We start from the raw sequence: 26,860 nt of genomic DNA on the forward strand, positions 1-26,860 counted from the left end.
TTTTGAACTCATCAGCGCAGCACAGAGAAAATGAGGCCGAACCTGATAGCAATGGAAATAAAAATTTCCAATCAGGCCCGAACGTACCTTGCCAGAGTGCTCAAACTGACAAGTCAGTGAGCTCTGCATAACGCAAACAGCAAAGGCACTACCCCACGCAAGAGTGCTCAACTGCTACAAGAGCAGGAGCGAAATACTCAATCTGCGGACAGCATGCACGGTTTCGTTCTTTTTGAACTCATCAGCGCAGCACAGAGAAAATGAGGCCGAACCTGATAGCAATGGAAATACAAATTTCCAATCAGGCCCGAACGTACCTTGCCAGAGTGCTCAAACTGACAAGTCAGTGAGCTCTGCATATTATTATTATTATTATTATTATTTCGTAATACGTATTCGCATGCAACGACGCAAATCCACACAATTCAGTAGACACTTTTTCTATCAAACGTTTTCTTTCCCTTCTCTTCAGGATAGTACAGGGAATGTTGGAAATTAGAAAAACACATAACTATATAGTGAAAGAAAGAAAAGTCAACACTTCAACATAGGTGTTAAAAATGATTAAAGTGTTAAAAACTCAAAAACAAACAGCTGCAAGTTGTAGACAAACACGTTGAACACATCAGGGAACACTTGTCACACTTTCACGAGGTGTGACACCAAACAACTGCAACGATAGCACATTCTCCTTCTGTACACATAGAAGGACGTTCTACCTACCCTTAGTAGAAGCAACCTTATCTATTTTTTTCAGTGCCGAGAATGTGAAGATCGGTACGTAGGTAGAACCCTTCAACACCTGGGCGCACGCATCCGTCAACATGTGCCGTTAGGTCTTGTCCCTGTTGACGCTCGTGGTACTCGTCCTCGTCGTGGCCGTCCTCCAAAATGTGCTGTGCAGTCCGATACTGGAACGCCTTTGTCTGCGTCCAGTGTAGATGTACGCATGCGCGCCTCCGCCTCGACGGGCGGGGAGCTTGGCCCATCTCAGACAAGCGTGAGGAAGCGAGGGAGACCGTCTCGAAAACCACCCAATGTGACACTGGAGCTCATAGACACCGGAAGAGTTACCAGAAGCAAGGTGAAGAGACGGAGTACTGGGGATCTGAATACGTCGATAATGGAAGTGACAACAACGATCAACAAGAGGAAACGAGGAAGACCAAGAAGTGACACGAAAACGGCCATGAAATCAACAAAAACGGACATGAAATCAACGGACGTTGGAGGTGTGGACCGGAGCAACCAACCAAACAAGCCTAACGGAAGAGAACAACGGCAGGCGTCGAAGGTGACAGAGCTAAGTGATCGGACATCGTCCATCAAGCGTCATTTGTCGGGCAGTGCTAGTTGTCGTAAGTTGTATAGTGATGATATCTTTTCGATTTTGACTCGTGGAAGGTCTAAGTTACATCTTGCTGTGTTAGAAGCTCTGTATATTCGTAAACTAGATCCAGAACTATGTGTACAGAAGGAGAATGTGCTATCGTTGCAGTTGTTTGGTGTCACACCTCGTGAAAGTGTGACAAGTGTTCCCTGATGTGTTCAACGTGTTTGTCTACAACTTGCAGCTGTTTGTTTTTGAGTTTTTAACACTTTAATCATTTTTAACACCTATGTTGAAGTGTTGACTTTTCTTTCTTTCACTATATAGTTATGTGTTTTTCTAATTTCCAACATTCCCTGTACTATCCTGAAGAGAAGGGAAAGAAAACGTTTGATAGAAAAAGTGTCTACTGAATTGTGTGGATTTGCGTCGTTGCATGCGAATACGTATTACGAAACTGTTTTTCCCACCGCCTCCAAACTACTGTTTGAATTATTATTATTATTATTATTATTATTATTATTATTATTACGCACACACTCATGGCCAAGGCCAATCAAGGAGGAGGTGAGGGCGATTATAGCCAGCTATGGCAAAAGAAAGAAGAAAAAGAAAGAAAAAAAGAAAAGAAAAACAAGTGCAAATCAGAACAACAACAATAAAAGAAGAGATTGGGCTGCAAATCAAGTTGTATTATTAGGTTTAAACGTTTACGGGAAATGGTCCGAGAGATCACGAACAAAGGCAGAAATGTTTTCACATGATTGCATTTTTTGGGGAAGCGAGTCCCAGAGACAATGGCTAATGAAAACAGGCGAGCGACTCATTGAGTTATTTCTTGAAATAGGGAATCTTAGTTTATTACGACTTGACGAAGAGGAGTTAAATCGAAACTGATCACAAGGTTGACGCAATGGACAGAAATCAAACGCCGTAAAGGCAAGTTTACCGAAGAGGTAAATAGATATGGCATGTCACGACAGCCCTGATTGCAAACTCTAATTCCAATACCGTTAAGACCAGATACTTCTAACATCAGTGGTCTTACAGTAAGGAGATCTGGTGCATTTCCTTCGTTCACAACAAGTCCGTTTAGGCTCTTTATTAGCTATGTCACGGGCATGGGCTACCAGGTCATTCACAATCAGCTACATCAGGACTATCCATACATAAAAGATGCAGCTTCGGAATTTTTTATTTTCATTGCTATCAGTTTCGGCCTCATTTTCTCTGTGCTGCACTGAGGAGTTCACAAAGAACGAAACAGCATGCTGTCCGCAGATTGAGTAAAGGATACAGCTTATGCACAGATATACAGCATTCCCTCACTAGTGGGACCATTGTTATTAGGCTAGGGCCTGTTTTGGACTTCCCACTCTAAATAAAGAATACAAACAAACAAACAAACAAACAAACAAGCAAGCAAGCAAGCAAGCAAACAAACAAACAAACAAACAAACAAACAAACAAACAAACAAACAAGCTATATTCGTATCATCAAGTTCTTACCTTTAGCGGGAATGTCGACATAGAATAGAACCGAGTCCTCCATTCCGTCCGGACTGTCCTTCTTTGTGAAGTGGCACACGGCGCGGCCCTGAAGTCGACCACTGGCTGGCCTTCTCACGACAAAGTTGCTGGTCACCTCCAGGGGTTCGTTGCGCACCATGGTGCTCACGGAATCGGTGATCCTTACATCTGCCGAGCTGGGCTTCAGCAGGACGTGGAAGTTGTACTGCACCGGGTCCAAGACGGGGTAACGACCGTACGGCGCTCCCGTCCACAGGAAGCCACTGTTAGGCTTGAAGCACTTCTCGCTCTCCTCGTGCTCCCTGTAGGCTATAGGTACCGTGCGTAGCTTCAGGCAGACCTGAAAGTTCTCCTCAAACTCAAGGTACTCCGCCGTGAACACCAGCACCTGCTTGCGGTCAAAGTCGTTCAGTAGAATGGTGAGATCCTCAGACGTCAGCTGCTTCAGCCTCTCTCGAACGGAACCCTCACCGGCAGTGTTCGACTTTTCGCAGAACCCGCATCCTGAAACAGAGTCCAAAAGGAGAATGAAGCCAAATCAAGTAGACTCAAAATTGTGCTTATCTCTCGCTCTCTCTCTCTCTCTCTCTCTCTCTCTCTCTCTCTCTCTCTCTCTCTCTCTCTCTCTCTCTCTCTCTCTCTCTCTCTCTCTCTCCCTCTCCCTTCCTCCCTCCCTCCCTCTCCCTCTCCCTCCCTCTCTCTCCCAATTGAGCAGTGGAACGGCACAGGTAGTGAGTCATTTCAGGGGACAGTCAGTACATGGGTGGTCTGTCAGTATACTTTTAGGTGGTCTGTCAATACAGGTGGTCTGTCAAGACAGGTGGTCTGTCAAGACAGGTGGCCTGCCAGTACTATTCAATGGGTGGTTCGTGTGTATAGTCACAGCAGTACAAACAGAACAAATACTACACCCCTCATTTTTATTGCCCTTTAAATTCTTCCTTGCAATCTTAGAAAGCGGAAAGGCAAAGGAAAGTGGAATAGACATTGAATGAATGAACGGGGATAGAAATTTGTTCAGAGCTATATGGAGTATAAGAGTTGCAGATATCGCCACAAACACCAAAATGTGAATTTTTGGCCCTCAATTTTGCCAGGACTGGGCTTTCACAGCAAGCTGGACGACTATTTAGAACCAAATGTTTCGCATCTCATTGCTTAAGTTACCAGACGTTCTGTATTCAGCACAAACTACAGCGACTGTCTTCACGTTCAGTTGCTAACCGGAAAATAAACAGTACACATGCTTCCCCCTGGAATTTCTTTTCGTGAATCCTTTGCACACCTACAACACCAAAATGGGAATGGATCTCTCTCGATGTTAGTCCCAAATCACATTCTACCTGACCAGGAGCCTGGTGGCAACTTACTGAACTCGCTGAAATGCAGGGTAGAGAATTTCAGGAAGGCTTCCTCCACGTTCAACTCTACGTCACACGATATGTCATCATACAGATCCAGGCATGTTGACCTGAACAATGCTATTGACTGCAGGACAAATGCAGGCATTTAAAGGAACACAGAGAGCAGTCAATTCTGAGAATCAGTGAAGATCAATGCACTTTACTGCGCTTGGCAGTAGGAAAACGGTAATGTGTAGTAGCACTGGAGGCGTGAGTTGCGAAGTCTGCACGAGGGAAATGTTGATCAGTCGGTGCTGGGATGACGACTATACCATAGACTACACGAAGGCACACAATGAAAACCTTGGGCAAATTCCGTTGTGACTCAGAGGCCCACGGCTGAACCAATCGTTGTCTGGTGATTGGTTCAGCCATGAGACTCTGAGTCACAACGGAATTTGCCCAAGGTTTTCATTGTGTGCATTTGTGCACGACGCTCTGCCTGAATCAGGTGTTGAGCACTTTCGCAGAACCTAAGCCTATACTGCCTCTGTGTATACCATAGACTACAAACTGAACGGAGTTTTCTAGTGATAGAACACAACTGGCTGAGAGCTACAGGTCCTTGGTTTGAATCCTGGTAGCCGAACCCATTTTGTCTCCAGAAATTTCTCCCCAAACTTATGAATACAATGCAGCAGAGTATATTAAATTTTTATACTTTTACATATTTACAGTACCAGACTTGTAGCTAGTGCAGGGGGGGGGGGGGGGCAGAAGTGATCACAGACTGTTCCTAAATTGTGACATCAAATGTTTGCAGATATACATTGTACAGAGTTCAAAACAATCAATACACTCGCGTACAGAACAGGAAATGCTCTATTTTGAGACACTAGATACATGTCGCCAAGGTTTTCATCCGGGTGGGAAAGCACTGACCTCTTGGTTGCCATTCATCCTGGAATCGTTCACTTTGATGGAGACTGGCCTGTCGAATTCCTGGGACGGGCCGAGCTCAATAGTCTACAATATTCAGAAACAAACCAACAGAGCCCGAAACAACTGAAAATGACATTGGTAAAAGTGGGTTCAAAAATATTTCAGTTTGAAATGAACAGCCGCTGTGTGTGGGACGAAGGAAGAAGAAGAGAGAGAGAGAGGCAGACAGACAGACAGACAGACAGACAGACAGACAGACAGACAGACAGACTGAGGGACGGAAGGACGGACGGACGGGCGGGCGGAGTACGCAAGCAAGCAAGTGTGAGAGAGAGAGAGAGAGAGAGAGAGAGAGAGAGAGAGAGAGAGAGAGAGAGAGAGAGAGAGAGAGAGAGAGAGAGAGAGAGAGAGAGAGAGGGAGAGAGAGAGAGATAGAGATAGATAGACAGAGAGAGAGAGAGAGAAAGAGAGAGAGATGAGCAATGCTGGAAACAACAGTAAGTGCTGACAGTTGTAATCGGGTCACAGGGTCGTTGGAAGGCATTTTTAGGGTTGTACGGTCAGCCACCTGAAGTATAATTTACTTGTGGAGTTGGGAGGGGGGCGGAAAATGTTTCGAAATTTAGAGTCTAAATCAGTGCACTTTATTGATTCACGGGGTACCTGGGTTAAAGGGTGACACGGTCAAGACCGTAGTGACCGTAGCGTGTCCGACGCCCATACACCAACAACACGGCATTGTTCAATACGTATACAACAGGTTGGCAACTCACCGGTCCCATGATGACTTCCTGTCCCTGGAAGGAGAGGTTGCGGCCGTAGAATGTTAGCCGTGGCCACTTCACCCATCGCGGCTCGCTCACACAGTCCTGCGGAAATTCCAGCAGAACAGGCCCGTGCCGGAGCTGGCCGCCCTCTGACCCGATGTAGATACCATTGGTGAGCAGGTCACGGACATAGTGAGGCAGAGATCGCTTGCCGCCGGTGATACCGCTTTGGTGACCTTTCAGTTCTGTTTAGGAGAGGGAGCACGGGAAGGAAGGATCAAGATTGGGAACACAGCTCTATCATTCCAACGGAACACTTATCAGCCGCACCCCATGATCAGGAGAAAAGCGCACTTAGGCAGTGTCCATTCGTAGCTAAAAGAGAACCACGGTTCACGTCAGACTCGGGTAGAGGCCGAGTTTTCCGCATCCGTAGGAACGCCACCACTCTTCAAGGATCAATGTGCGGATGCTAGCTAGAGGGTGACTTTTCAGAGTACATGCTGTAAAATATGTAATTTTCGGTGTAACTTTAATTTCGGTGATTTCGGTAGAGAAACCAGGCACCTAAATTTAAATTACACCTAAAAGGCACTAGAGTACGCACTGTATGTGAAGGAAACGCTGGTCACCTAATTCTAAATTACACCTCAAACCTGGCAGGTCCCTGGCACCGAAATTTTAATGCACCTAAAATTACATGTTTTACAGTACTGGGGGATCTTCACTGTAGGGCGAGGCACATACTCAGCGCAGTATCAAGAACATAAAAGCTACCTTATTGTACCCTGGATCGGTTTCCTGCTAGATTTACCCCATCACGCTTAGAGAAAGGAATACGCCATGTGCATGATATTACGGGGTTGAACACGAAAACAGAGCTTGCCGAAATAACACAAGTAATTGCTTGGTAACTAAGTTATGGCAAGCTGTGAAGTTTCATGTGGAAATGTAGGCATATAGGGGATTAACTAGTGCATCCACACGTCAAACAATCGCTCCGTGCTCATATCAAGGCACTCAAAAATGAGCTGCCAGTATTCAGGCCTGGAATCATCACCAGGATCGTTTTCATGGAAAAGAGACCAGTTTGCCTAACTGCTAAATGAATCAAGGGCTGAAGGGACCGCAGTGGAGATCTAATACCCTGATAAAAGCTCAATAAGATTTTCACTGCATAGCAATACCCCGGTAGACAGAATTCAACACACCTGAGTTGATGACATTCATATCTTCATCTGGCACGCCAGCATCGGCGACATTGAGCTTCCTAATGCGATGGGCCAGTGATAGCCATGTCAGCCTGGTGTTATCGCGCACAACGGAGAAGTCATTCAGGCCAATATCCAGCTCTTGGACTCGTGGCCACAGGACCGAAATATTGCTGAGGCAAGGCAGAGCGTTCGACGACAACTTGCAGTTTCTGAGCATGACTGTCTCAAGCAGTGTGCATTTGCTGAAGGCCGGAAGCAGGCAGCGTAGTCCCTCATCGCCAAACTGGTTGTCCGATAAGTCCACGTAGGTCAGGGTGGATGACGATTTGAGCAGAACATCGGATAGCGCACAGACCGAGGCACTGCTGGTGATACGATTCCCATTCAGGGTCACCCTGGTGACGTTCGTATTATTCAGACAGTCAGGAACGACGGCCTGGAACTGCTCATTTGTCAACTGTTGGCTGGAGAGGTCGATGGTCTGCGAGAAATATTGGAACGCTGGGCCGGTATCCAGTGGTTCCTCGTTCTGGCTGTCAAAGGACGGGTGAGATATGGAGCGAGAAAAGGCAGTGTCCAAGTTTTCCCTTTCCTTGAGTTGGCCAGCTAGAATGGCTTCAAAGTCGGAGCTTGTCGATGACGGTGATATTCCAGAAATACCAGAGTCAAACGACGTGGCCGCCACGAGCGTCGTCATACCTCTGAAGCCCAGTTCGATTGACGATAGACTCGGGCGGGATGTGATTGATTTCGTAGAGTTCCCGCTCATGAAGCCCGAATCCTCTGAGGCTGGCGACGGCGCTTTGGGACGGCTCTCCCTGAGAAGCGGAGACGTGATCAGTGTTCGACTTGTGTATGGTCCCACCTTCTTGGAATGGCCGGGTTGAGTGTCTGCAAAAAAAACCCAGATAACAGCCAGACCACAAGTACATCTTGATAAGCTAACATCATACCTAACATAGACAGAACGATAAATGCTGCGCAAGAGCAGGGCTATCGAAAAGCATGATCCCCAATAAATTCACGTCAGGTCAAGAGATTGGTTTGAAAGAGACACGCACTTGAAGTACACATTTTGGAGCGAAATGATAAAAGTAAAATGAATGGCAGCTGCGATTGAAGTGAAGGAAATAGAGAACCTTCCATCAGATCCTATAAAGTGTCAGTCATTGCATTTGAATGAGTTAGAGACCATGTGCATTGCAACAATGCAGTGTCTGTACCATGCAGGGGCGTCACAGAGCAGCGGGGAGTCAAGGAACGACCGGGGACCCAGGAAATATATCTGATCTTTCAGGCAACAGGACCCGTTTTAGCGGTTTTATATTGATTTTTTTACATGACTCCGTGTGGAACATCCTGCACGAAAAGTGGTACGACCATGGTCATAGTGGTCGTACCATGTGTGATGCCCCTGTTGTAATGATAGCTTCAAGCAGGTTCTAAAGTCACTCAAGTCAGTCAAGGCTGGCACAAGGCAGCATCCTAGTTGTCACAACCGTATCAGGACTCCATCATTTAGCTGAAAATCTGCACCTAAGCAGGCAGAATGCACAATGGACCACTTTAGCCACCAAAGATTCCAGAGTGAGAGCCGCACCAAAGCATGTAAGCCTTCCCTCCCCCCCCCCCCCCGTCATGGTTTGGGAATACTGATACCATTGGGGGTATTATTTGGCGCATTTTTTTCATGTAAAAAGGTTCGACTCTGGCCATGGATAATATGTTTAACTCACTACAGTTCCTCATTCCACTTGCCTTGTAACTGAAAGGACCCACTTACCATCAATGCTGACAAGTGAAGACAGCCCACTATCACCCAAGTGCTGGAACAGTGCGACTTCCAAGTCACATTCTCCCTGCAGCTGGCACCGGTTCTTCCAGGCGATCATCACCTTGTGCATCTTGCTGGCGTAGAAGGCGCCCTTCTCCTTCTCCTTCTCCGGAACTTCATTGCCGATGAGATCCTCGACCAGCCTGCCTGACAGGCCTAGGCGGTATGCAAAGCTTTTCAGGTGGAAGATGGATGGAAACAGGTTGGTTTGCTTGCTGGTGCTGGCGGACACATCGTTAATGAGGATGTTGAGAGGCCGTAGGAGTTCGCGCTGACTCGCTGAACAAGAAGCATGAATTGAGGGCATAAAAAGTCTTCTTCGAAGAACTGTGAACGGTACCATTTGGCTGTTTATTAAGATACAAAAAAACATGGAGGAGGAGAGTTTGTTGTATCCTTCAAAGAATATCAATGAAGTTGTGAACAGTACCACTCGGCTGTTTAATAGTGCAACAATCTCTCCTCCTCCATTCGCTCTCAGCCGAGAACTTGCCTACAACGGGTACTACCGTAACGCGTTCGTTGAATTGTAGGTGTGTGTGTGTGTGTGTCTGTGTGTGTGTGTGTGTGTGTGTGTATCTGTGTGTGTGTGTGTGTGTGTATCTGTGTGTGTGTGTGTGTGTGTCTTGCTCTTGAGCAGGACGGTTTGAATTTTTTGAGCTCTTCCGTATCTGGTCTTCTTTACCGTTTCATAGCTGGGCTTTGCCCAGCGGGGCAGCTCTGGGCCCTCCAGAGTTGTCCTTAGTTCTGCACTAGGCAGGTTCATGGGGGAGTGGGTTCACGGCACAGTCGCCAGGACAAATTATTTTTGATATTGTCACGGCTGTGTCGTCCACTCTCCGCCATTCGCAGTGGGTTGGCGACCCCTCGGATGTGTATCTCTTTAGCTACGACGCGACCCGAGTCATGTGTCGGGGGCAGAAGCGGAGAGACGAAGACGAAGAATATCCGCTTTGCGACGTGGAACGTCCGAACGCTTGTCAATGCTGACGGCTCTGTCGAGACTGCCGCTCGTCGGGGGCGCGTGAGCGAGGATAGAAAGATAAATTTAGTAGTCCGCGAGGCCGAGCGCTTGGGTCTGGAGGCAATTGGACTGCAGGAGACGAAATGGTTCGGCGCTGCGTCGTACTCTGTTGGTGATGCGTTGGTTATATCGTCGGGTCGACCTCTGCCGACTGAGAATTTCACTCGTGGAGAAGGAGTCGCCGTCTTGTTGAGGCGGCGTGCCAGAGCGGCGTTTGAGCGCGGAGGCTCGCAGCAGAGTGCTGTCTCGTCCAGACTTATGACATGTAAGTTGAAGTTTCCTCTGTGTACTGGCACCCAGCGGCAGTGCCCTGCTGAGAGAGCCTCTGTGTGGGTACATCTGGTTGTTTGTTATGCACCCACGTTCCGGGCCAGTCGATCGGTGAAGGACGCATTCTATGCAGATTTGCAGCAGACTGTCATGGCTGTTCCTCTCTCAGATCATTTGATCGTCCTTGGGGACTTCAATGCACGTGTGGGTTCTGCTGTTGAGCCTCAGTCTTCTGGTTTGTGGCGGGATGTCCATGGAGGCTTTGGCATTGGTGAGCGCAATGATGCTGGGATGGAGTTGTTGGATTTCTCGTTACGCAATAACCTGACCATCTGCAACACCCATTTCCGGAAGAGGATGATACATCTGGCTACGTGGCGGCACCCGAGATCCCAACGTTGGCATTGTATTGATTATGTACTTGTCCGTGTAAGTCAAATGCAGTATGTTGTGGACACCCATGTGATTCGCGGTGCAGAGTGCAGTACTGACCACAATCTCTTGTGTATGACGTATTGCCTGCCGGGGAGGATTGTGCCCGGCCGAAATCAGAATCAAAAGCGCAGGAACCGGCGGTTTGCGGTTCAGGAGCTGCTGACTGTGCCAGGTATGACTGACGAGAGGCGGGAGTTAGTCGAGTGCACCCGAGCGGAGTATGGCCACTGTTTGTCTGGTGGCTTGGAGAACTTTGATGCTGGCGGACTCATCGAGGAGCAGTGGTCCTGTATTAAGAAGGCTATAACGTCATCAGCTAAGGCTGCAATCGGGCATGAGAGACGTAGCAGTCCTGACTGGTTTGTCCAGAGTGCGGCCACATTGGAGCCCATTCTGAAGGCCCGGAATGATTTGTATCGGAAATGTCACTCTGGTTCCCGGGCGGATTTGGTTGCCTACAGGGAGGCCCGTGGTGAGGCCCGTGCGGCTGTTCGTTCCGCAAAGGAGAGTTGGCTCAGTAAACAAGCTGACATCGTGGAGGCTGAGCGGTTTAATACCAAGAGTGCCTGGGCTGCCATTCGGGCGATTCAGCGATGCTTTGGGGGCATCACACCCATGAAGGTGCAATCCATCCAGGACACCGATGGCATTGTGTGCACGTCGTTGGAGGCCATCTCGTCCAGGTGGTATGAACACTTTTCAAACGTCCTTAATATCAGGAGCCTCTATGACTTGGACGTTTTCGGTACGCTGGAGGTCAGGCCCATCGACGAGGAGCTCGCCATCCCTCCATCTCCTGAGGAAGTTGGTCGAGCTATACGTGCAATGGCTAATGGCAAGGCAGCTGGCGCATCGGGGATCCTGCCCGAACTTGTGAAGTATGGCTCCAGTGAGCTGCATGAATGTTTGCTGGCCTTGCTTTTGACTGTCTGGTCCACAGGTGGTGTTCCTCAGGAGTGGCGGAATGCCCAGCTGGTGCCAATCCCAAAGCGTGGAGATCTAGCGCTCTGTGACAATTGGCGTGGGATCTCTCTTTTGGAGGTGGTGGGCAAGATGGCTGGTCGCTTGATACAGAACCGCCTTCAATCCAGGGCCGAGCATCTCCTCCCGGAGTCTCAGTGCGGATTTCGACCCAACCGTGGCTGTGCTGATGCTGTGTTTACTGTCCGGCAACTGGTGGAGAAGGCATACGAGCATCGTACAAAAATATTTTGTATCTTCGTGGACTTGAGAAAGGCATATGATTCTGTGCCTAGGGCTGCACTGTATCGTGCTCTTTCTGTCCTTGGTATTCCTCCGACTCTCCTCAAGGTCATTGAGTCATTTCATGATGGCATGGTGGCGGAGGTGCGTGTGCCTGGAGGTGTCACGGATGAAATTCGTGTGGAGAACGGCCTGAGGCAGGGGTGTGTAATGGCCCCAATCCTCTTTAACCTCTATCTGGCTCTGGTGGTGGAACGTTGGCGGTCTGTTCTCGCTGATCGTGACCCAGACATTGGCATCCAATTTCACTATCGCTTGGATGGCCAGTTATTCAACCCAGCACGACGAACCCGTACCTATCAGCAGACCGCTGTTGTTGATGTTGAGTATGCGGACGATGCAAACTTTGTAGTTGGTTCGCGGGAGCATGCTGTGTTGGCCTTGACGGCGTTCCAGGATGTTTCTGCTGAATTTGGCCTCACTGTGAGTATACCCAAGACCAAGTTTATGGTGGCTGGTGTTGGTGTTACTTCAGTTGACACTGCTGGCATTCCGCTTCATGGACAGGTGGTGGAAAATGTTTCCTCCTTCGTTTATCTGGGTTCTGTCATCACTCCGGATGCGCGTTCTGCGGGAGACGTTTCTAGGCGTTTGTCACTCGCCTCGCGTGCCTTTGGATCGCTTCAGGATGTGTTTGCTAATCGTGATCTTTCACTCCATGTGAAGCGCCGATTGTATAACGCCTGTGTGATGACAGTGCTACTGTATGCTTCGGAGTGCTGGTGCCCTTTGCAGGGTGACCTCCGGCGCCTCGATAGTTTCCACCGCCAGTGCATCCGTAGCATCTTGTGTGTTTCGCGAACACAACAGTGGGAGGAACGCATCACCAATGAGCAGCTCCGAGAGATGTGGGGTGATACATCGCTATTGTCCTCCCGGCTTCGGAAGCGGAGGCTTGAATGGCTTGGCCATGTGGCCCGCATGTCGGATGTTCGTGTGCCCAAGCAGCTGTTGTTTGGCTTCCTACCGTCGCCTCGGCCTGCGTGTGGTCCTCGTCGTCGCTGGAGGGATGTGATTTCGGCTGATCTTCGGCACATCGGCATTGAACATCTAGCTTGGTATGGGATAGCTCAGGATCGATCTGCCTGGCGGGTGTCTGCCGTTGGGCCGAGCCTCGGCGGTCCTTCCCATGACCAATCTCAACGGGTGGACTGTCTTATCTGCCACCGTTCGTTTCGTCGGCCAGGTGACAAAGCAAGACACAAGTGTAGCGCAGAACGAAGTCTCCCCATCCAGGAACAGCGTGGTGCTGTGCAGTGTGGTACATGCAGGAGGTGGTTTCACTCTCGTGGTGGCTTGCGTGTACATCATTGTTTGCCCCTGGAACCATCGGAAGCGTCCGCGCCGGCATCACCTATTCCGCTCAACGTCCCAGCTTCTCTCTTGTGTGTGACATGCAATCGGCAGTTCAAGTCAGTGCCTGGTTTCAGACGTCACAAGTGCGACCGTGGCCATCGAGCAACCAAGTCTGATAGAGCGGCGTATGGTGTTCGCTGTTCTCGCTGCAGCCGTCAGTTCCGTCGACAGAGTGACCTGAGTCGTCATCTCCGTTTCTGCTCCTGACAATGACTCTGGCTCCTTTCGGAGTGGTGTGGCCCTTGTGGCAACCAAGCTACAGTAGTAGTAGTAGTAGTAGTAGTGTGTGTGTGTGTGTGTGTGTGTGTGTGTGTGTGTGTGTGTGTGTGTGTGTGCGTGTGTATGTGTGTTGGTGTGTGTGTGTGTGTGTGTGTGTGTGTCTGTCTGTGTGTGTGTGTCTGTGTGTGTGTGTGTGTGTGTGTGTGTGTGTGTGTGTGTGTGTGTGTGTGTAATGGCTACTAAGGGTAGTCGGCTGAGGGGGCATGGAGGAGAAGACTAGGACTGGAGAGATCGTTGCATTCTGCGAAAAATGTAAATAATTCCCGAGGCCATATAAGGGGAGAACAATGTAGGTAACTCTGAGTTGCAATAAAAATTCTGTTCCACCTTACTTGTACAGGGAGAACATTAAAAAGACCTTGGGTGCTGTCCATGAAAGGTGCTATAGGTGAAATGGAGAGCATCTATCGTCTTCTTCCCTTTCTTGTGCATGCATCGTGTGAATTAGTTGTCTACATTTCTTCGGACTTCAGAACCTCGATAGTGACTTGTTGCAGTCCCAGAAGAAAGAGACCTGTGTTGATAGATCAATGCACAATTTTGGTCAGGTTCAGCAAAAGATTCCAAGTCGCATTTTTAACCTCTAAAGCGAAGGAGCAACTTCAGTGCAGGTTTGATATGGTCACATACCTTGAACCTTCATGCGCTTCTGTTCTTCATCTGCCACCGTTTGTTTTGGCAAATCCGTTGCCTAAAACAGAACAAAATAGAGCATGTGGACGTATACTTTCTAGAGCACAAGCTGGCATCCAAATGAGCGTATCTAAGTATGAGGGCTAAGGGCACATCAATTCCAATTTCACCGCAGATCAATCCTTACCAGCCAAATTCAAACTCTCGCCGAATCCCTCCTCCATGCACTCAGAACCTATTGTGGCTAAATGTTGGTGCAATAAGCTTACATTAGTGGGCAGGCATAGTGGGATGATCTAAAACCATGAATGAGAACCAGAGGGTACCAGATCTAAATCCTCCTGGGAAGCGGAAGGAGTTTCCAGCCGTGCTGCGACCCACAATTACTGTAAATATACAAATTTTCGGCAGCTATTTAATTTCGGCTATATTCGGCACCGACCCAAAACGCCTAAATTAAAACGCCGATGAAATTTTTCACAGCATCTGTCGCACATGCTCTCTACCCCACGCCGAAAATAAATCGCCGCCGAAATGTCAAAAATCGTGAAGTGCCGAAATTTTGCAGCGCCGAAATTTTGTATATTTACAGTAATCGGGAACTCATGGCCTGGCACGAGGGAAACATGGATGCAGCGAATGGGATTTCGGTCTTTGACGACTTTCTTGGTGGGCTGATCTACTCACCTCCCACCGCTTTAGGAGGGGCACCTGCGCCTTAGATCTTTGCAGGGTGGTGGTGTTCTTACAGGATGCTGAAAACTCAGTCTAACTGAGTCTCAAGCGAACCGTGAAGTTTGTCACAGCTTACATTCTTAGCGTATAAGCACCTCATTCCCGCTCGCTCCTCACTCTTCCCTCCATTTGGCAAATGCTGGTTTTTATACATTGTGCAATTACTCAGCAATTACTCAGCGTTATTTGCAATACCTAATAATAATAATAAAATCTGAAGTCTGAAGAAAATGTTGAACAGTCTCTGCTGGGATGACGACTACACCATAGCTCAGTGGTTAGAGCATCGCTAGCTACAAGCGAGGGTCCCTGGTTCGAGTCCTGGTGGTGACAGTCAATTTTTTCTTCAGACTTTTCCCGTTTGTCTCTTTCCCTCAAACTAGTGAACATTTTATGACTTGGGGCTCACCGCGTGCTAGAGTGTACGTGAAGTGTGTGGGTACAGTGAGGGCTGCGTCCCACCCGCCTGTGTGGATTCACAGGAAGTGTGAGCTACGAAGTCTGAAGAAAATGTTGAACAGTCTCTGCTGGGATGACGACTACACCATAGCTCAGTGGTTAGAGCATCGCTAGCTACAAGCGAGGGTCCCTGGTTCGAGTCCTGGTGGTGACAGTCAATTGTTTCTTCAGACTTTTCCCGTTTGTCTCTTTCCCTCAAACTAGTGAACATTTTATGACTTGGGGCTCACCGCGTGCTAGAGTGTACGTGAAGTGTGTGGGTACAGTGAGGGCTGCGTCCCACCCGCCTGTGTGGATTCACAGGAAGTGTGAGCTACGAAGTCAGAAGAAAATGTTGAACAGTCTCTGCTGGGATGACGACTACACCATAGCTCAGTGGTTAGAGCATCGCTAGCTACAAGCGAGGGTCCCTGGTTCGAGTCCTGGTGGTGACAGTCAATTTTTTCTTCAGACTTTTCCCGTTTGTCTCTTTCCCTCAAACTAGTGAAAATAATAATAATAATAATAATAATTTAATAACGAAGGTACGTGTTAGGTCGTAAGTATCCACGCAAACACACATCCAGTCAAAATAAGGCACTTGTCAAAGTATCCGAACGTTTTCGGTCCCTTCTCATCAAGGATTATACAGGGAATGGCTCAAGTTGGAAAGACTAAAACTTATATAGCGTAAAGATATGAGATAACAACACTCGTGACAAGGTGAAAAAAGTATCAAGTTCAGCACGACACAAAACTCGAAGGACATAATAATAGCGACAAGAACATAGTGAGCAAATTAAGTTACATTGTTAACACCTCGACGAGGAGTAACACCAAACAATTGTAGCGACAACACATTTTCTTTTTGTACGCAAAGTTCAGGATCAGGAATGTGTTGTCGCTACAATTGTTTGGTGTTACTCCTCGTCGAGGTGTTAACAATGTAACTTAATTTGCTCACTATGTTCTTGTCGCTATTATTATGTCCTTCGAGTTTTGTGTCGTGCTGAACTTGATACTTTTTTCACCTTGTCACGAGTGTTGTTATCTCATATCTTTACGCTATATAAGTTTTAGTCTTTCCAACTTGAGCCATTCCCTGTATAATCCTTGATGAGAAGGGACCGAAAACGTTCGGATACTTTGACAAGTGCCTTATTTTGACTGGATGTGTGTTTGCGTGGATACTTACGACCTAACACGTACCTTCGTTATTAAAGTATTATTCGCCTCCGACTTCTTGTAAAATAATAATAATAATAATAATAATTACATTCTCAGGGAAGACGGACATCTTGATAACTGGGATAGAGTGGTGATCCTCCTGCTTTGGCAGACGGTTTTTTCTCACCAGCTTGGGAGAAGACGGAGCAGAGCGTATTCCAGGAACTCTTTGCACTGAGTTGGGCAAGGGTGACTTCTTCGGACTTACTAGACAATGCGGAAAACAGACCAAAGGCAAATGACAAAATTTGAACGAATACGCTCCTACATGAAATGCACTTTATTCATTGTATTTATATATTTATTCCACATCCCATAGCATGTAATTGCCAATCAAAGGGTAGGGGTGAAAGCCGACCATGGCAGAGGAACGTAGAGAAATATAAATAGAAAGAAAAGAGGGAGAAGGAAGAAGAAAAAGAGAAGGCAACTAAGAGGGGCCCTATTTCTTTTCTTTTTCTTTACTAACAGCCATGTGGTGCACGCAATGGGAACATGCAGCAGCCATGGTGGTGGGGGCAAGGCGCTCCGTCGCGACTGCACTTCATCACATGACAGTTAGCATTCAATTCTACCTACTGAAATATTCTTCATAGATATGCGTACTGCAATGGCATAACACCTTGCTTTAGGGTTAACCTAACCTGGGCTGGAGAATGGGAACTCTGTTGGCTCTGCTACCGGGTGACTCGATCCTTGTAGATATGCTCCTTGACTTTGACCAACACCCGACGCACAACTCGATATCTGAATGAATAATGACAGGAATAAAGCAGCAAAAGCGGACACGTCCATCCAACAACTCTTTGTGGCATGGTTGGCCACAGAGCCTGCTACATTAGTAGTATGTGTCGAGCCGGTTCTACGTTCTACGGTTGGCACATGCCTTGCCCACAAAATGGGGTATTATTGATAGTGCCCCATTTTAGGGTAAAACATCCGGGGCCCGTTTTTTCAGTCACCACTGCCATTTTATGGAAACGATCTTACCTAGTTCCTGCAGTCCCTGACCTAAGATGCGTACAAGCGCAGGTATAATGTTCAGTGTACCGGTACGTTACACTCATGATTCACTGCACCTACCTATTCGGAGCGACGTGTACAATGCCGTATGCCAGAGTACAAGAGACCGTAATGCATGACCTTGAAGCATTCATATCAGGCTTATGATTATAACTAAAGTCTTCAAAAATCTCCAAAGCCAAAATTATGCAAAATAAAAACCTGTGCAGCAAAAACACAGCATCCCATCATTCAAAACTCAACATGGTGGCCAATGCATACCAGTCACAATATGCTATTACAGTCAACTTCACTAATAACGGCTGCGGATATAACGACAATTCGCGAATAACGACAGAATTTTCATGCCCAGAGCAAAGTCCCATCCAACTGTAACACATAAAATGAGACTTCGGGTATAACGACACTTCGCGAATAAGGACACTTTTCTGATGCCCCGCCGAGTGTCGTTATTAGCGAAGTTGACTGTATTATAGTTTTAAAAAAACAAATCCATACTGCCTTCTCTCATCATGACCATCAGCTTGCACTCTGTGTCTACATGTAGTTAATGGAACAGTCCCGGAGAAACCGATCGGGTTAGTCAGGCCCTGGGCGAGCCAACTCTTTGGCCACCAACGTCTGTGTACACGCCAGATCATACACATACGGTATGATGGACTAGGGCATGGCTGGACCAATCATAAACTGCTTCTGCCAATCGTGTTGTATTAATGGTAATGTCCTATTGGGCAGCCTAGGACATCAGTTTCTGCACATCACACAGCCTTCAAAGCATTCTGTTTACAGTCACGCAGAGATGATGAGAGACCTATTTGGAGTTGTGAAATCATTCATCGGATTAACTACACACATATTTCCAGTGATATTGTCACCCATTTTCAGAACACATGCAACGCATCAAGTTCTATGTGCGTACCTCTTTTCTGCGCGGAATGACCCTGTCATAATGTTCCGATAAGGAACGCACGTGCAGCACCGTATTGGCTTGCGAATAGACGCCCTCCTGACTTTGCAGGCCATTGTTCGGAGTTGGCGGCGGCGGCTGCACAAACTGAGAAGAACCGGGAACCGTGTTGGCTCGCTTCACTGCCTCTGCTCGCCACCTTCGCGGCACGGGTGGCCGAGGGATGCAAGGGGCCTGCGAATTGGAGCTGGTGCTGTCAAACAATCTAGCTGTTTCCCGTACATTGATGCCAGCTGAGAACACAACAGAGCGAATAAGATTAGACGGACTTGTACTAAACATTATTTTAGCCAAGAACCTGTGTTGGGTAGGGGTGAATGCATTTTTGAGCAGGATGAAGGGATCATTTACCTAGAAGCCCTATGGAATAGTACTCGTAGTACAAGATTTTTTTTAAACAGATCTCAATACCCACACTTCAACTGTACTATATATAGGGGAAAGTCCCAATCCTCCCCCCTCCCCCAAAAAAGTTTTTCTTTTATAGCTTGACAGGCTAAGTCTTGCAAGACTAGCCACTTCTGCGTTATGCTATACAAGACATTGGATAGATATGTAGTGCCTCGACTACAAACTACCGACTTCTATGGCCCCGGTGGTACATTGTACTGACGTTTCACTGTGGTGAAAAGAAACAGCCATTTAGAGCAGAAGTACGTCGCCAGGGTTTCACGCATACCGGAGCATCACCTGTTTGGAGGCCGAAGATTACCATAACACACATCACAACACAGCTGTTTCCCAGATGGAGCCTGCGCAGCATGCATGTATGTCCGGTCGAGCCAAAATTGTCGGGTGTAACATGCTTCTGCGTGCCGGAGACGGCACACCCCAAGAAGGAAGCACGGATGTACCTTCGTCTAGGTTTTCCGGCATGTGACAATCAGCATAGCTGCTCCTACACCGCACACTGTGCTACATGAGTGGAATTTAATCATGATTTTGTCACGAGTTCTCTGGAACAATCGGCATTTTGTCTAAGGACACAGGCAATCCTGCACCATGACAGTATTACAGAGTCACTTTGAATAGAGGATTTCCACTAGTAGTAGTACTATGAATATCATGGGAGTAGAAGGAATCAGCTTGGCCAACAGGGGTTTATGCTAGGAACACAATCATTCTTCTTTTGATCCAGGCCAGCATTTTACTATTAAAGGCTTGTGTGTTAATGTCGATAATGATGCCAAATGAATTGGGGGGGGGGGGGAGGAGAGGGAGGGAGGGGGGGGGGGGGGTTCTTCATTATTCTTCATGTTCTTCACGGTACACTAACAGTACTAGTTTGCCCATGTGATTCAACGCAGTCATACTGTCCGCATTGGACATGCAGAGGCTGCAGCGCTCATTAGCAAATCCTTTGACCTACTACAAGTACGTCATTGTACACTATCTGCGGATGCGTGGGAAAGTGTCCTGTCAACTCCGGTACACGTGAAAACAGGAAGGCGCAGGCTATTTTGAGAGTAACCACATGCAGGAACCAGCTCAGTCTCCCTGCAGGAGGTAAGGGACCCTGCACTGGCTGCAGTCATGTTGTAACTAACTAGTTGTAGGGCAGCTTGCCAGCCTGGTCCGCGCACTAGAATGTACATGTACTGGTAATCAGTACTCCTCTAGCTCTGGAATGAGAGACTTGAGCCTTGGGCTTGGGCTTGGAGTTGAACTAACTACTTAGCTACATGTGCAGGATGACACAGCATGGTGTTACAAAGGTACTACTAGTAATCAGAACAAAGCACTTGAGTAAAGGATGCCCCTGATCTGAGAGCAACACAGGAATTTATCATTAATTTTTGACTGTGAAATAATTATTTCCATGATTCGCTGCTCGGATTTCATCACCAATTGCAGATCTACATGTACATGTATGTGTATCATGCTTTGCTGAACGTTTACTTGTACTTGTAGACGAGATGCAGTGGAACTCACATAAATGTAGCATGTGCTCTGGTAAGACAGGCTACTAGTCAGGATATTGTTCGGAGCGCATGTGCATTGATCCATACGTGTACACTGTATCAGGGGCGTAGGAAGGGCTTTGGAAGTGGTACGGCCAAAGGAGGGAGGGACGTGTGAAGGTGAGTCGGGGGGGGGGGGGGGGGGGGGGGGAGAGGGGTCATCCCCAGTGAATTCTTTTTTTAACACAAAATCCGGCTGTGTTCTGGGTACCTTTGGCACATTTGTTACAAATTTTTAGTCATAGAATTTTATGGGTCACGTGGAGAAAACTAGTTGCCACGATCCAAGTGCTCCTAACAGCCGTGTCAAGTAGAGTATGAGTCAAACTCAAGCAAAAGTTTAAAAAAGATCTGATTGCTCCCGATTTTTTTATTACGGTTTTGCACATTCCAGACGGATTACTCTTTTCCAAAACTGGTACGGCCATGGTCGTGCCAGTCAGGATAAGATGGACTAGCACCTTGGATAATATGTACACTTTCCTGCTACGTATGGCACGGGGTTCATCTTCTAAGACTCAGTAAGAGTCCTACAGTATGTGCAATGGCGTGCACGTTTTTTGTTGTACAACATACATGTACATCATGTATTATTGATCTACAAAAGTGACGGTTGTACATGTACTGTATGTACATACAGGCATGAGCATGTACTGTATGTACATACACATAAACAATCATGTACATGTTAGGGGTGAAACGGTTCCATGTTTTTCATGTTCGGGTACCCGAATGCCAGCATTGTTTCCCACGGTTCGGGTATCGGTTCCATGCACTCTTTTCTCCAGACCGACAAAATGCGTTCGCGACATTTATTTTTTAGAAAAAACATTTTTACGAGCAAGAATGAGACATCTGAGAGTCCAAGTGCGAAGAAGATAATGACCAGAGAACTCTTTGGAAGAGTGGGGATCGTAAGGTAAGACATTTTAAATCTTGAGTAGACTTGACGTGTCCATGTATTTGTACGAAAACGAGATTTTTCGAGTTTCGGTTCGAAATTTGACGGAACGGGTACCCGATTCTTTTCAGCTGGCGGTTGGTTCCTTACCCGAACCCTTTCACCCCTAGTACATGTACATGTATGTACCTGACACCTTGCAGTGTCATCATTATTATCCTCTACATGCATGCGGTAAAGAATGCACAGACGATAGGGTATTAAAGTCAGCATGGTCAGTTGGTCACTGACATGAGATGAGGTCAACCAGTGCTCACATAACACCCAGGTACAGGCGTTAACGTTGTGCTACAGTAGTAAGTCTATCCATTCATGCAGGGAGTAGGAAAGGGGCAGGGAAGGGGAAACCTGAGCTCTGCTGGTGTGAGGGGTGTGGGCCACCTAGCTTATGACTTCCAACTAAGGACTTTGATACATTGTACAAAGTCATGTACATGTAGCTACTAGTACATGTACATGTACATTGTACTGTATTTTAATACAAATTTAAAAAATTCAACGTACATGCGCAAATAGTCATGTAAACAACACAAAATTGTGTTGATGCCATCTTCAGAATCTACCACTAACAACACAAAGTAAGTTGAACTAACTTTACAAAGAAAAAAGACTGCATTCAGCCGAGTAAAAAAAACCCGGACGGACGCAGTGAAAGGTGAAGAGTTGTGTCAAAGATCGCTCCCTAGCGCTCACTTCCTACTTTTCATTTTACATGCGAAAGTTTTCCTACAGATCGATTACGTACTGGTACTAGTCACGGTACTTAGATTAGAAGGTGGCATGAGCATTCGGATTATTGACACGCACGGCGTGAGGAAGATTGAGTCGTGTCAAGCAAGAGAGAGAGAGAGAGAGAGCGAAGAATCACTTCAGATCACTGATTTTCAGGTACATGTATTATAATAATTATATTATGCAATACTTATCATGTGACATGAACTACACTAGAGAATGCTTACTTCGTATTCGCTTTGATTCGTCCGGGAGGCATCGCCGTTCGTCTCCTGCTGAGATTTGCTGAACTGTCATGTAGTCAACGCGCTCCTTGACCCTGGTGGAGGCTGGCCCGATCTTGGAGTAGCCCACGTCGCCCGCGGACTTAGTACTACTACTAGTGTCCGTCTCGACCACGGCAAATGCAATGTTGTGCGGCAGTGCAGGGCCATGGGGTGCACAGTCTCCCGACGAATAGGTGTGACTGTGAGATCGCTGATGCGCGTGCGGCAAACGCTGGGCTTTATCCAGCGTGGCTGGAAGGCTGGTTCTACACGTTGCCCAGTTTCGAGGTGGCAAGTCTGGCATCACATCGGATGAGTAGCCCCGCGTTTGTGGGCCACACCACGGATCTTTCTCCATCGTTCCTTTTCACAGACTTAGTCCTTTGCTTTTGTCCGCTGCAAAGACAATCGAGGAGCTACAAGCAGTGGAACTAAAGAAAACTGCAATGCTGCTGATTTGAAGACGTCTGGTTCTTGCCAGCTGACTGTTGTCTTGTCACGGACCGGTGCCAAAAATCTTCCAGCACAATGTACGATGTTGGTCTAGCCAAGCAGAGGGGCATGTACTCGTACTCGTAGTCGCACTGACGAGCGCGACGGCCCGCGCGCGGATTGACTTTTGTACATCAACACGTCAACACAGGCACGCAGCAGCAACATAATCATTACAACGATCATACAGTATCATTAGCAAGGCATTGATGAGTGACGGGCTGCTGTGTTAGATTTTAGTAGGAAGAGCTGGCGTGGTGTGTGCGAGTGTCAGGATTGATTTGCGTCAGTAGATTTGCCGGGTATTTCCTGTTACAGTGTACTGGTGCCTGCATCTGACCGATCCCCAAGATCCGCGAAGTGCTCGCACCAACGCCGGCCTGACTCACGAATCACGATCCCTACTGTTCTCCCTTTCGGGATGGCTTCGAATGCACAGGACCAGGGGGCCGGGGTGGACCTGGACCCTACAACGGAACTACAGTGTCAGTACGACAGTAGTGATTTTTTTCTGCGGGGCACGTGACGGACGTACACGTGCACGGTCACAGCTAGCTGGGTCGTTGTGGGGAAGCAGATTCCTTGGGCAACTCGGCTCGGCGCTCTTCTCGACGTTTTGTACGGCTCAGGCATTTGACAGTTCACTTCACCCCCACACATCCCCATCGTGTCAATGTGCATAATTGCCCAACGCTGTGTAGCAGTAAGATAGATGCTGATCTATCCGACTTCCGAGTATGCATTCCGTGGTATCGCCCTGATACGATCATACGTGACATGCATGTCGTTTCTATTCCTGATCGGATCCGTAAACAAAGTCATGGTTGTCTTGAGTTGTCCGCCGCGCGCGCCGCTGCAATGACCATGCAAGCAAGTACATCATGCACATGTAAAATAGTAACTGTAAAGTGAGTCTGCAGCTGATCTGGTGCCAGTGGCAGTGGTGGCAAGTCTGCCGCCTGGGTCCTTTGCAAGTCTGGCACTCTCCCTAACCAGCGATAACCAATGGTGGTGGCATGGCTTGGTTATCTTCATGATCCAGTAGGTTACGTCGGGACTCGGGACTGACAGTCTGTAGATCTACCCAGTTCAGTGTGCAGGATCTAGGACATGAGACGTTGACCACTACTACTAGTACGAGCACTAGTGCGGCACAGTCTTGTACTTGCACTAGCACTGTTGACCATAGGGTAACGTCATTAGCGACAGGGAGAAGAAATGATCGTCCCGGGGAAAGTCCCTACTGGAAACCTGTCGTTCGTCGTGCCTACACACTGCTACAGCAGGCTACACCGAACAATGCCGTCAATGGCCCGAGCCTGCCCTGAGCAGGAGGCTCCGTCTCACTCGTTCAGTCGTTGACCTCATCAAAGCCATGCGAGTTGAACGCCTTTTTAGTAGGGCTCAAACGGTTAGTCCGATTAACCGGTTGCAGACCGGTTACGAAGAATTAACGGTTAACCGATAAAGATAACGGTTACGCAGTAACTTTTCAGTCAATTTTTAAAGTATCAGGTCGTTGCAAAGTATGCACTTTCGCAGGCTGTCGCACGCGTAGTCGCGTACCCAATATTATTTCTGGGCTGTCAACTCGGTCATATCTGGTCTCTTGGTGTGAGAGTATGTATGAATGAGCATGCAAGAGAATATACATGTACATGTGTGCGTTGTACTGAATAGGGTACATTTTTTGAATAAGTATAGTCAAATATACGGTTAAAAAAGAGTCCGCAGGATTGCCGTGGCTTATAGGTTATAACCGTTAAAGGGGAAGTATACCCTAAAATCAAATTTTCACCAGTTGTAGTCTTCGGGGTGCTGAGTCGAATGGTCTTGGTCCGAGGAAGCTGCGACGCTCCCTTCCTACTTGAATCCCAATCGAACTCGCGCACTTCCACCGAAACTGGGTGACTGCGCCCTACTAGATGGGGATTTGTATGCAAAATGTCACTAAAAGCGCCATTTCGTTCTTATAAAAGCACGGATGACCGCGATTGGCCCATATGTTGTAGTCTTTTGGACGCTGAGTCGACTGGTTTTGGTCCGAAAAGGCTGCGATGCAGCGTTCCTCCTTTATTCCCAATCGAACATGGTTGAACAAGCGGTCACGTGCTCCTGGGTGCCCAAATCACCTGGTCACCGCGCCAGCAGGCGACAACTTTCACACCAAGGTTCAACTCGAGTTCAACTCGAGTGACAGGACTGCACCCAAAAAAGGTCAAACAGGCTAGTAAGTTGTACCCTGCAGGCACGGTGACCAGGTGACTGGTGTACGCAGGAGCACGTGACCGCTTGTTCAACCATGTTCGATTGGGAATAAAGGAGGAACGCTGCATCGCAGCCTTTTCGGACCAAAACTAGTCGACTCAGCGTCCAAAAGACTACAACATATGGGCCAATCGCGGTCATCCGTGCTTTTATAAGAACGAAATGGCGCTTTTAGTGGCATTTTGCATACAAATCCCCATCTAGTAGGGCGCAGTCACCCAGTTTCGGTGGAAGTGCGCGAGTTCGATTGGGATTCAAGTAGGAAAGGAGCGTCGCAGCTTCCTCGGACCAAGACCATTCGACTCAGCACCCCGAAGACTACAACTGATGAAAATTTGATTTTAGGGTATACTTCCCCTTTAAACCGACCGTTAGCTTAGCAGTTAACCGTTGGGGGTAAAACCGTGACCGTTTGAGCCCTACTTTTTAGGCTTTACCGGCACCAGCCTACCTCAACCTAAGCTACTTACCTGTAGGCTAAAGAAAGCCATAGCTGCACAGGTTCAGTCACTGAGTCAGTGCATACTACAAACATAATCAATTTGATTGAATGTAGCCTGAGGCTGATGTCTCTTTTCCAGACTGCAAATTCAAAGACAGCAAAACCAGTCGACACCATGCACCAGTGCGTGAGACAAGGTCAAACCCAGCCAGTGTAGTGACCTCGTCGTCACTACATCAGTCATGAGTCATGACTCATGTAGTGACCTCGTCACTGCATCAGTCATGACTCATGATCCAATAGGATCAATACGCCAACCACAATGTACATGTACGTAGATTGGATAGCAGTAAGCCTTATGTTGCCTGATGATCGCAGTAATACGTGAAACTCAGAGTTGTGACAAAGCTTCCAATCTCTCTTGTGCGCACAGGTTCCGGTTACGTGAAACCTGCTTCATACATGTACATTCATGTCTTTCCACAGGAGCCTGGAGACAGTTGAGTCTTTCAGGATGGCAGTAGACCTCTACGAAGGTACATGTATGACTGTCCTGTACATGTACATGTAGGTGCTAGTACGTTGGTGGGTGGTGAGGATCTCCCCTTGATTCCGTGAATGCAGCGTGGCCTACCGGTGAGTGGCAGCTGGCTGACCAGTGAGTAGATCTACGAAATGTGTAGATCTATAGACTACATTGTATACTGGCTTAGCTCTTGTTATGCTACATTTGGCAAGTAAAATGTGTTGCCCACATGGAAAGAGCCGGAAGGGCTCAGAGAGTCACAGCATAATCACTCCATAGACAACATTTCAAACGGTGACATGTTATTCGTAGAACCTCAACAGTCAACACCCTCCCTACAAATGTATTGTACACCAACTCGCCTAACCCTGGTCCTACGCTAGCTTGTGCCAGACAGCGATGCTGCTGGATAAACTACCAACTTCCTATTCAGACTCAAGTCAGGCTTGGGTCCAGAGCAGGGAGTCGTACTCAAACTTTACGACTCCCTGGTCCAGAGTATGGAAATGACGGCGTATCGTAGCGTTTAGTCATTTTGACGTCGTCTTTATCGACCTGTGTATGAACCATGCGGAGATTAGTACATGTACAATGTACATGTA

The 26,860-nt window shown here is 47.6% G+C and overlaps 1 protein-coding gene across 1 annotated transcript in view; it reads right to left on the bottom strand.

The window, feature by feature from the left end:
* LOC135823398 (uncharacterized) overlaps nucleotides 1-22,946 on the bottom strand; it is a gene marked incomplete at its 5' end in the record, with an annotated part of 29,833 nt that extends 6,887 nt beyond the window's left edge. The window contains 11 exon segments of the mRNA XM_065336245.1: nucleotides 2,840-3,364; nucleotides 4,231-4,348; nucleotides 5,146-5,229; nucleotides 5,919-6,157; nucleotides 7,124-8,017; nucleotides 8,910-9,239; nucleotides 14,218-14,278; nucleotides 16,670-16,827; nucleotides 17,265-17,367; nucleotides 18,563-18,843; nucleotides 22,492-22,946. Of these exon segments, the coding sequence (XP_065192317.1) occupies nucleotides 2,840-3,364; nucleotides 4,231-4,348; nucleotides 5,146-5,229; nucleotides 5,919-6,157; nucleotides 7,124-8,017; nucleotides 8,910-9,239; nucleotides 14,218-14,278; nucleotides 16,670-16,827; nucleotides 17,265-17,367; nucleotides 18,563-18,843; nucleotides 22,492-22,888 (3,190 nt within the window).
* Between the last annotated feature and the right edge of the window lie 3,914 nt (nucleotides 22,947-26,860).

This window comes from Sycon ciliatum, chromosome 8 (assembly GCF_964019385.1).
Source record: "Sycon ciliatum chromosome 8, ocSycCili1.1, whole genome shotgun sequence".
NCBI classification, from domain to species: domain Eukaryota; kingdom Metazoa; phylum Porifera; class Calcarea; order Leucosolenida; family Sycettidae; genus Sycon; species Sycon ciliatum.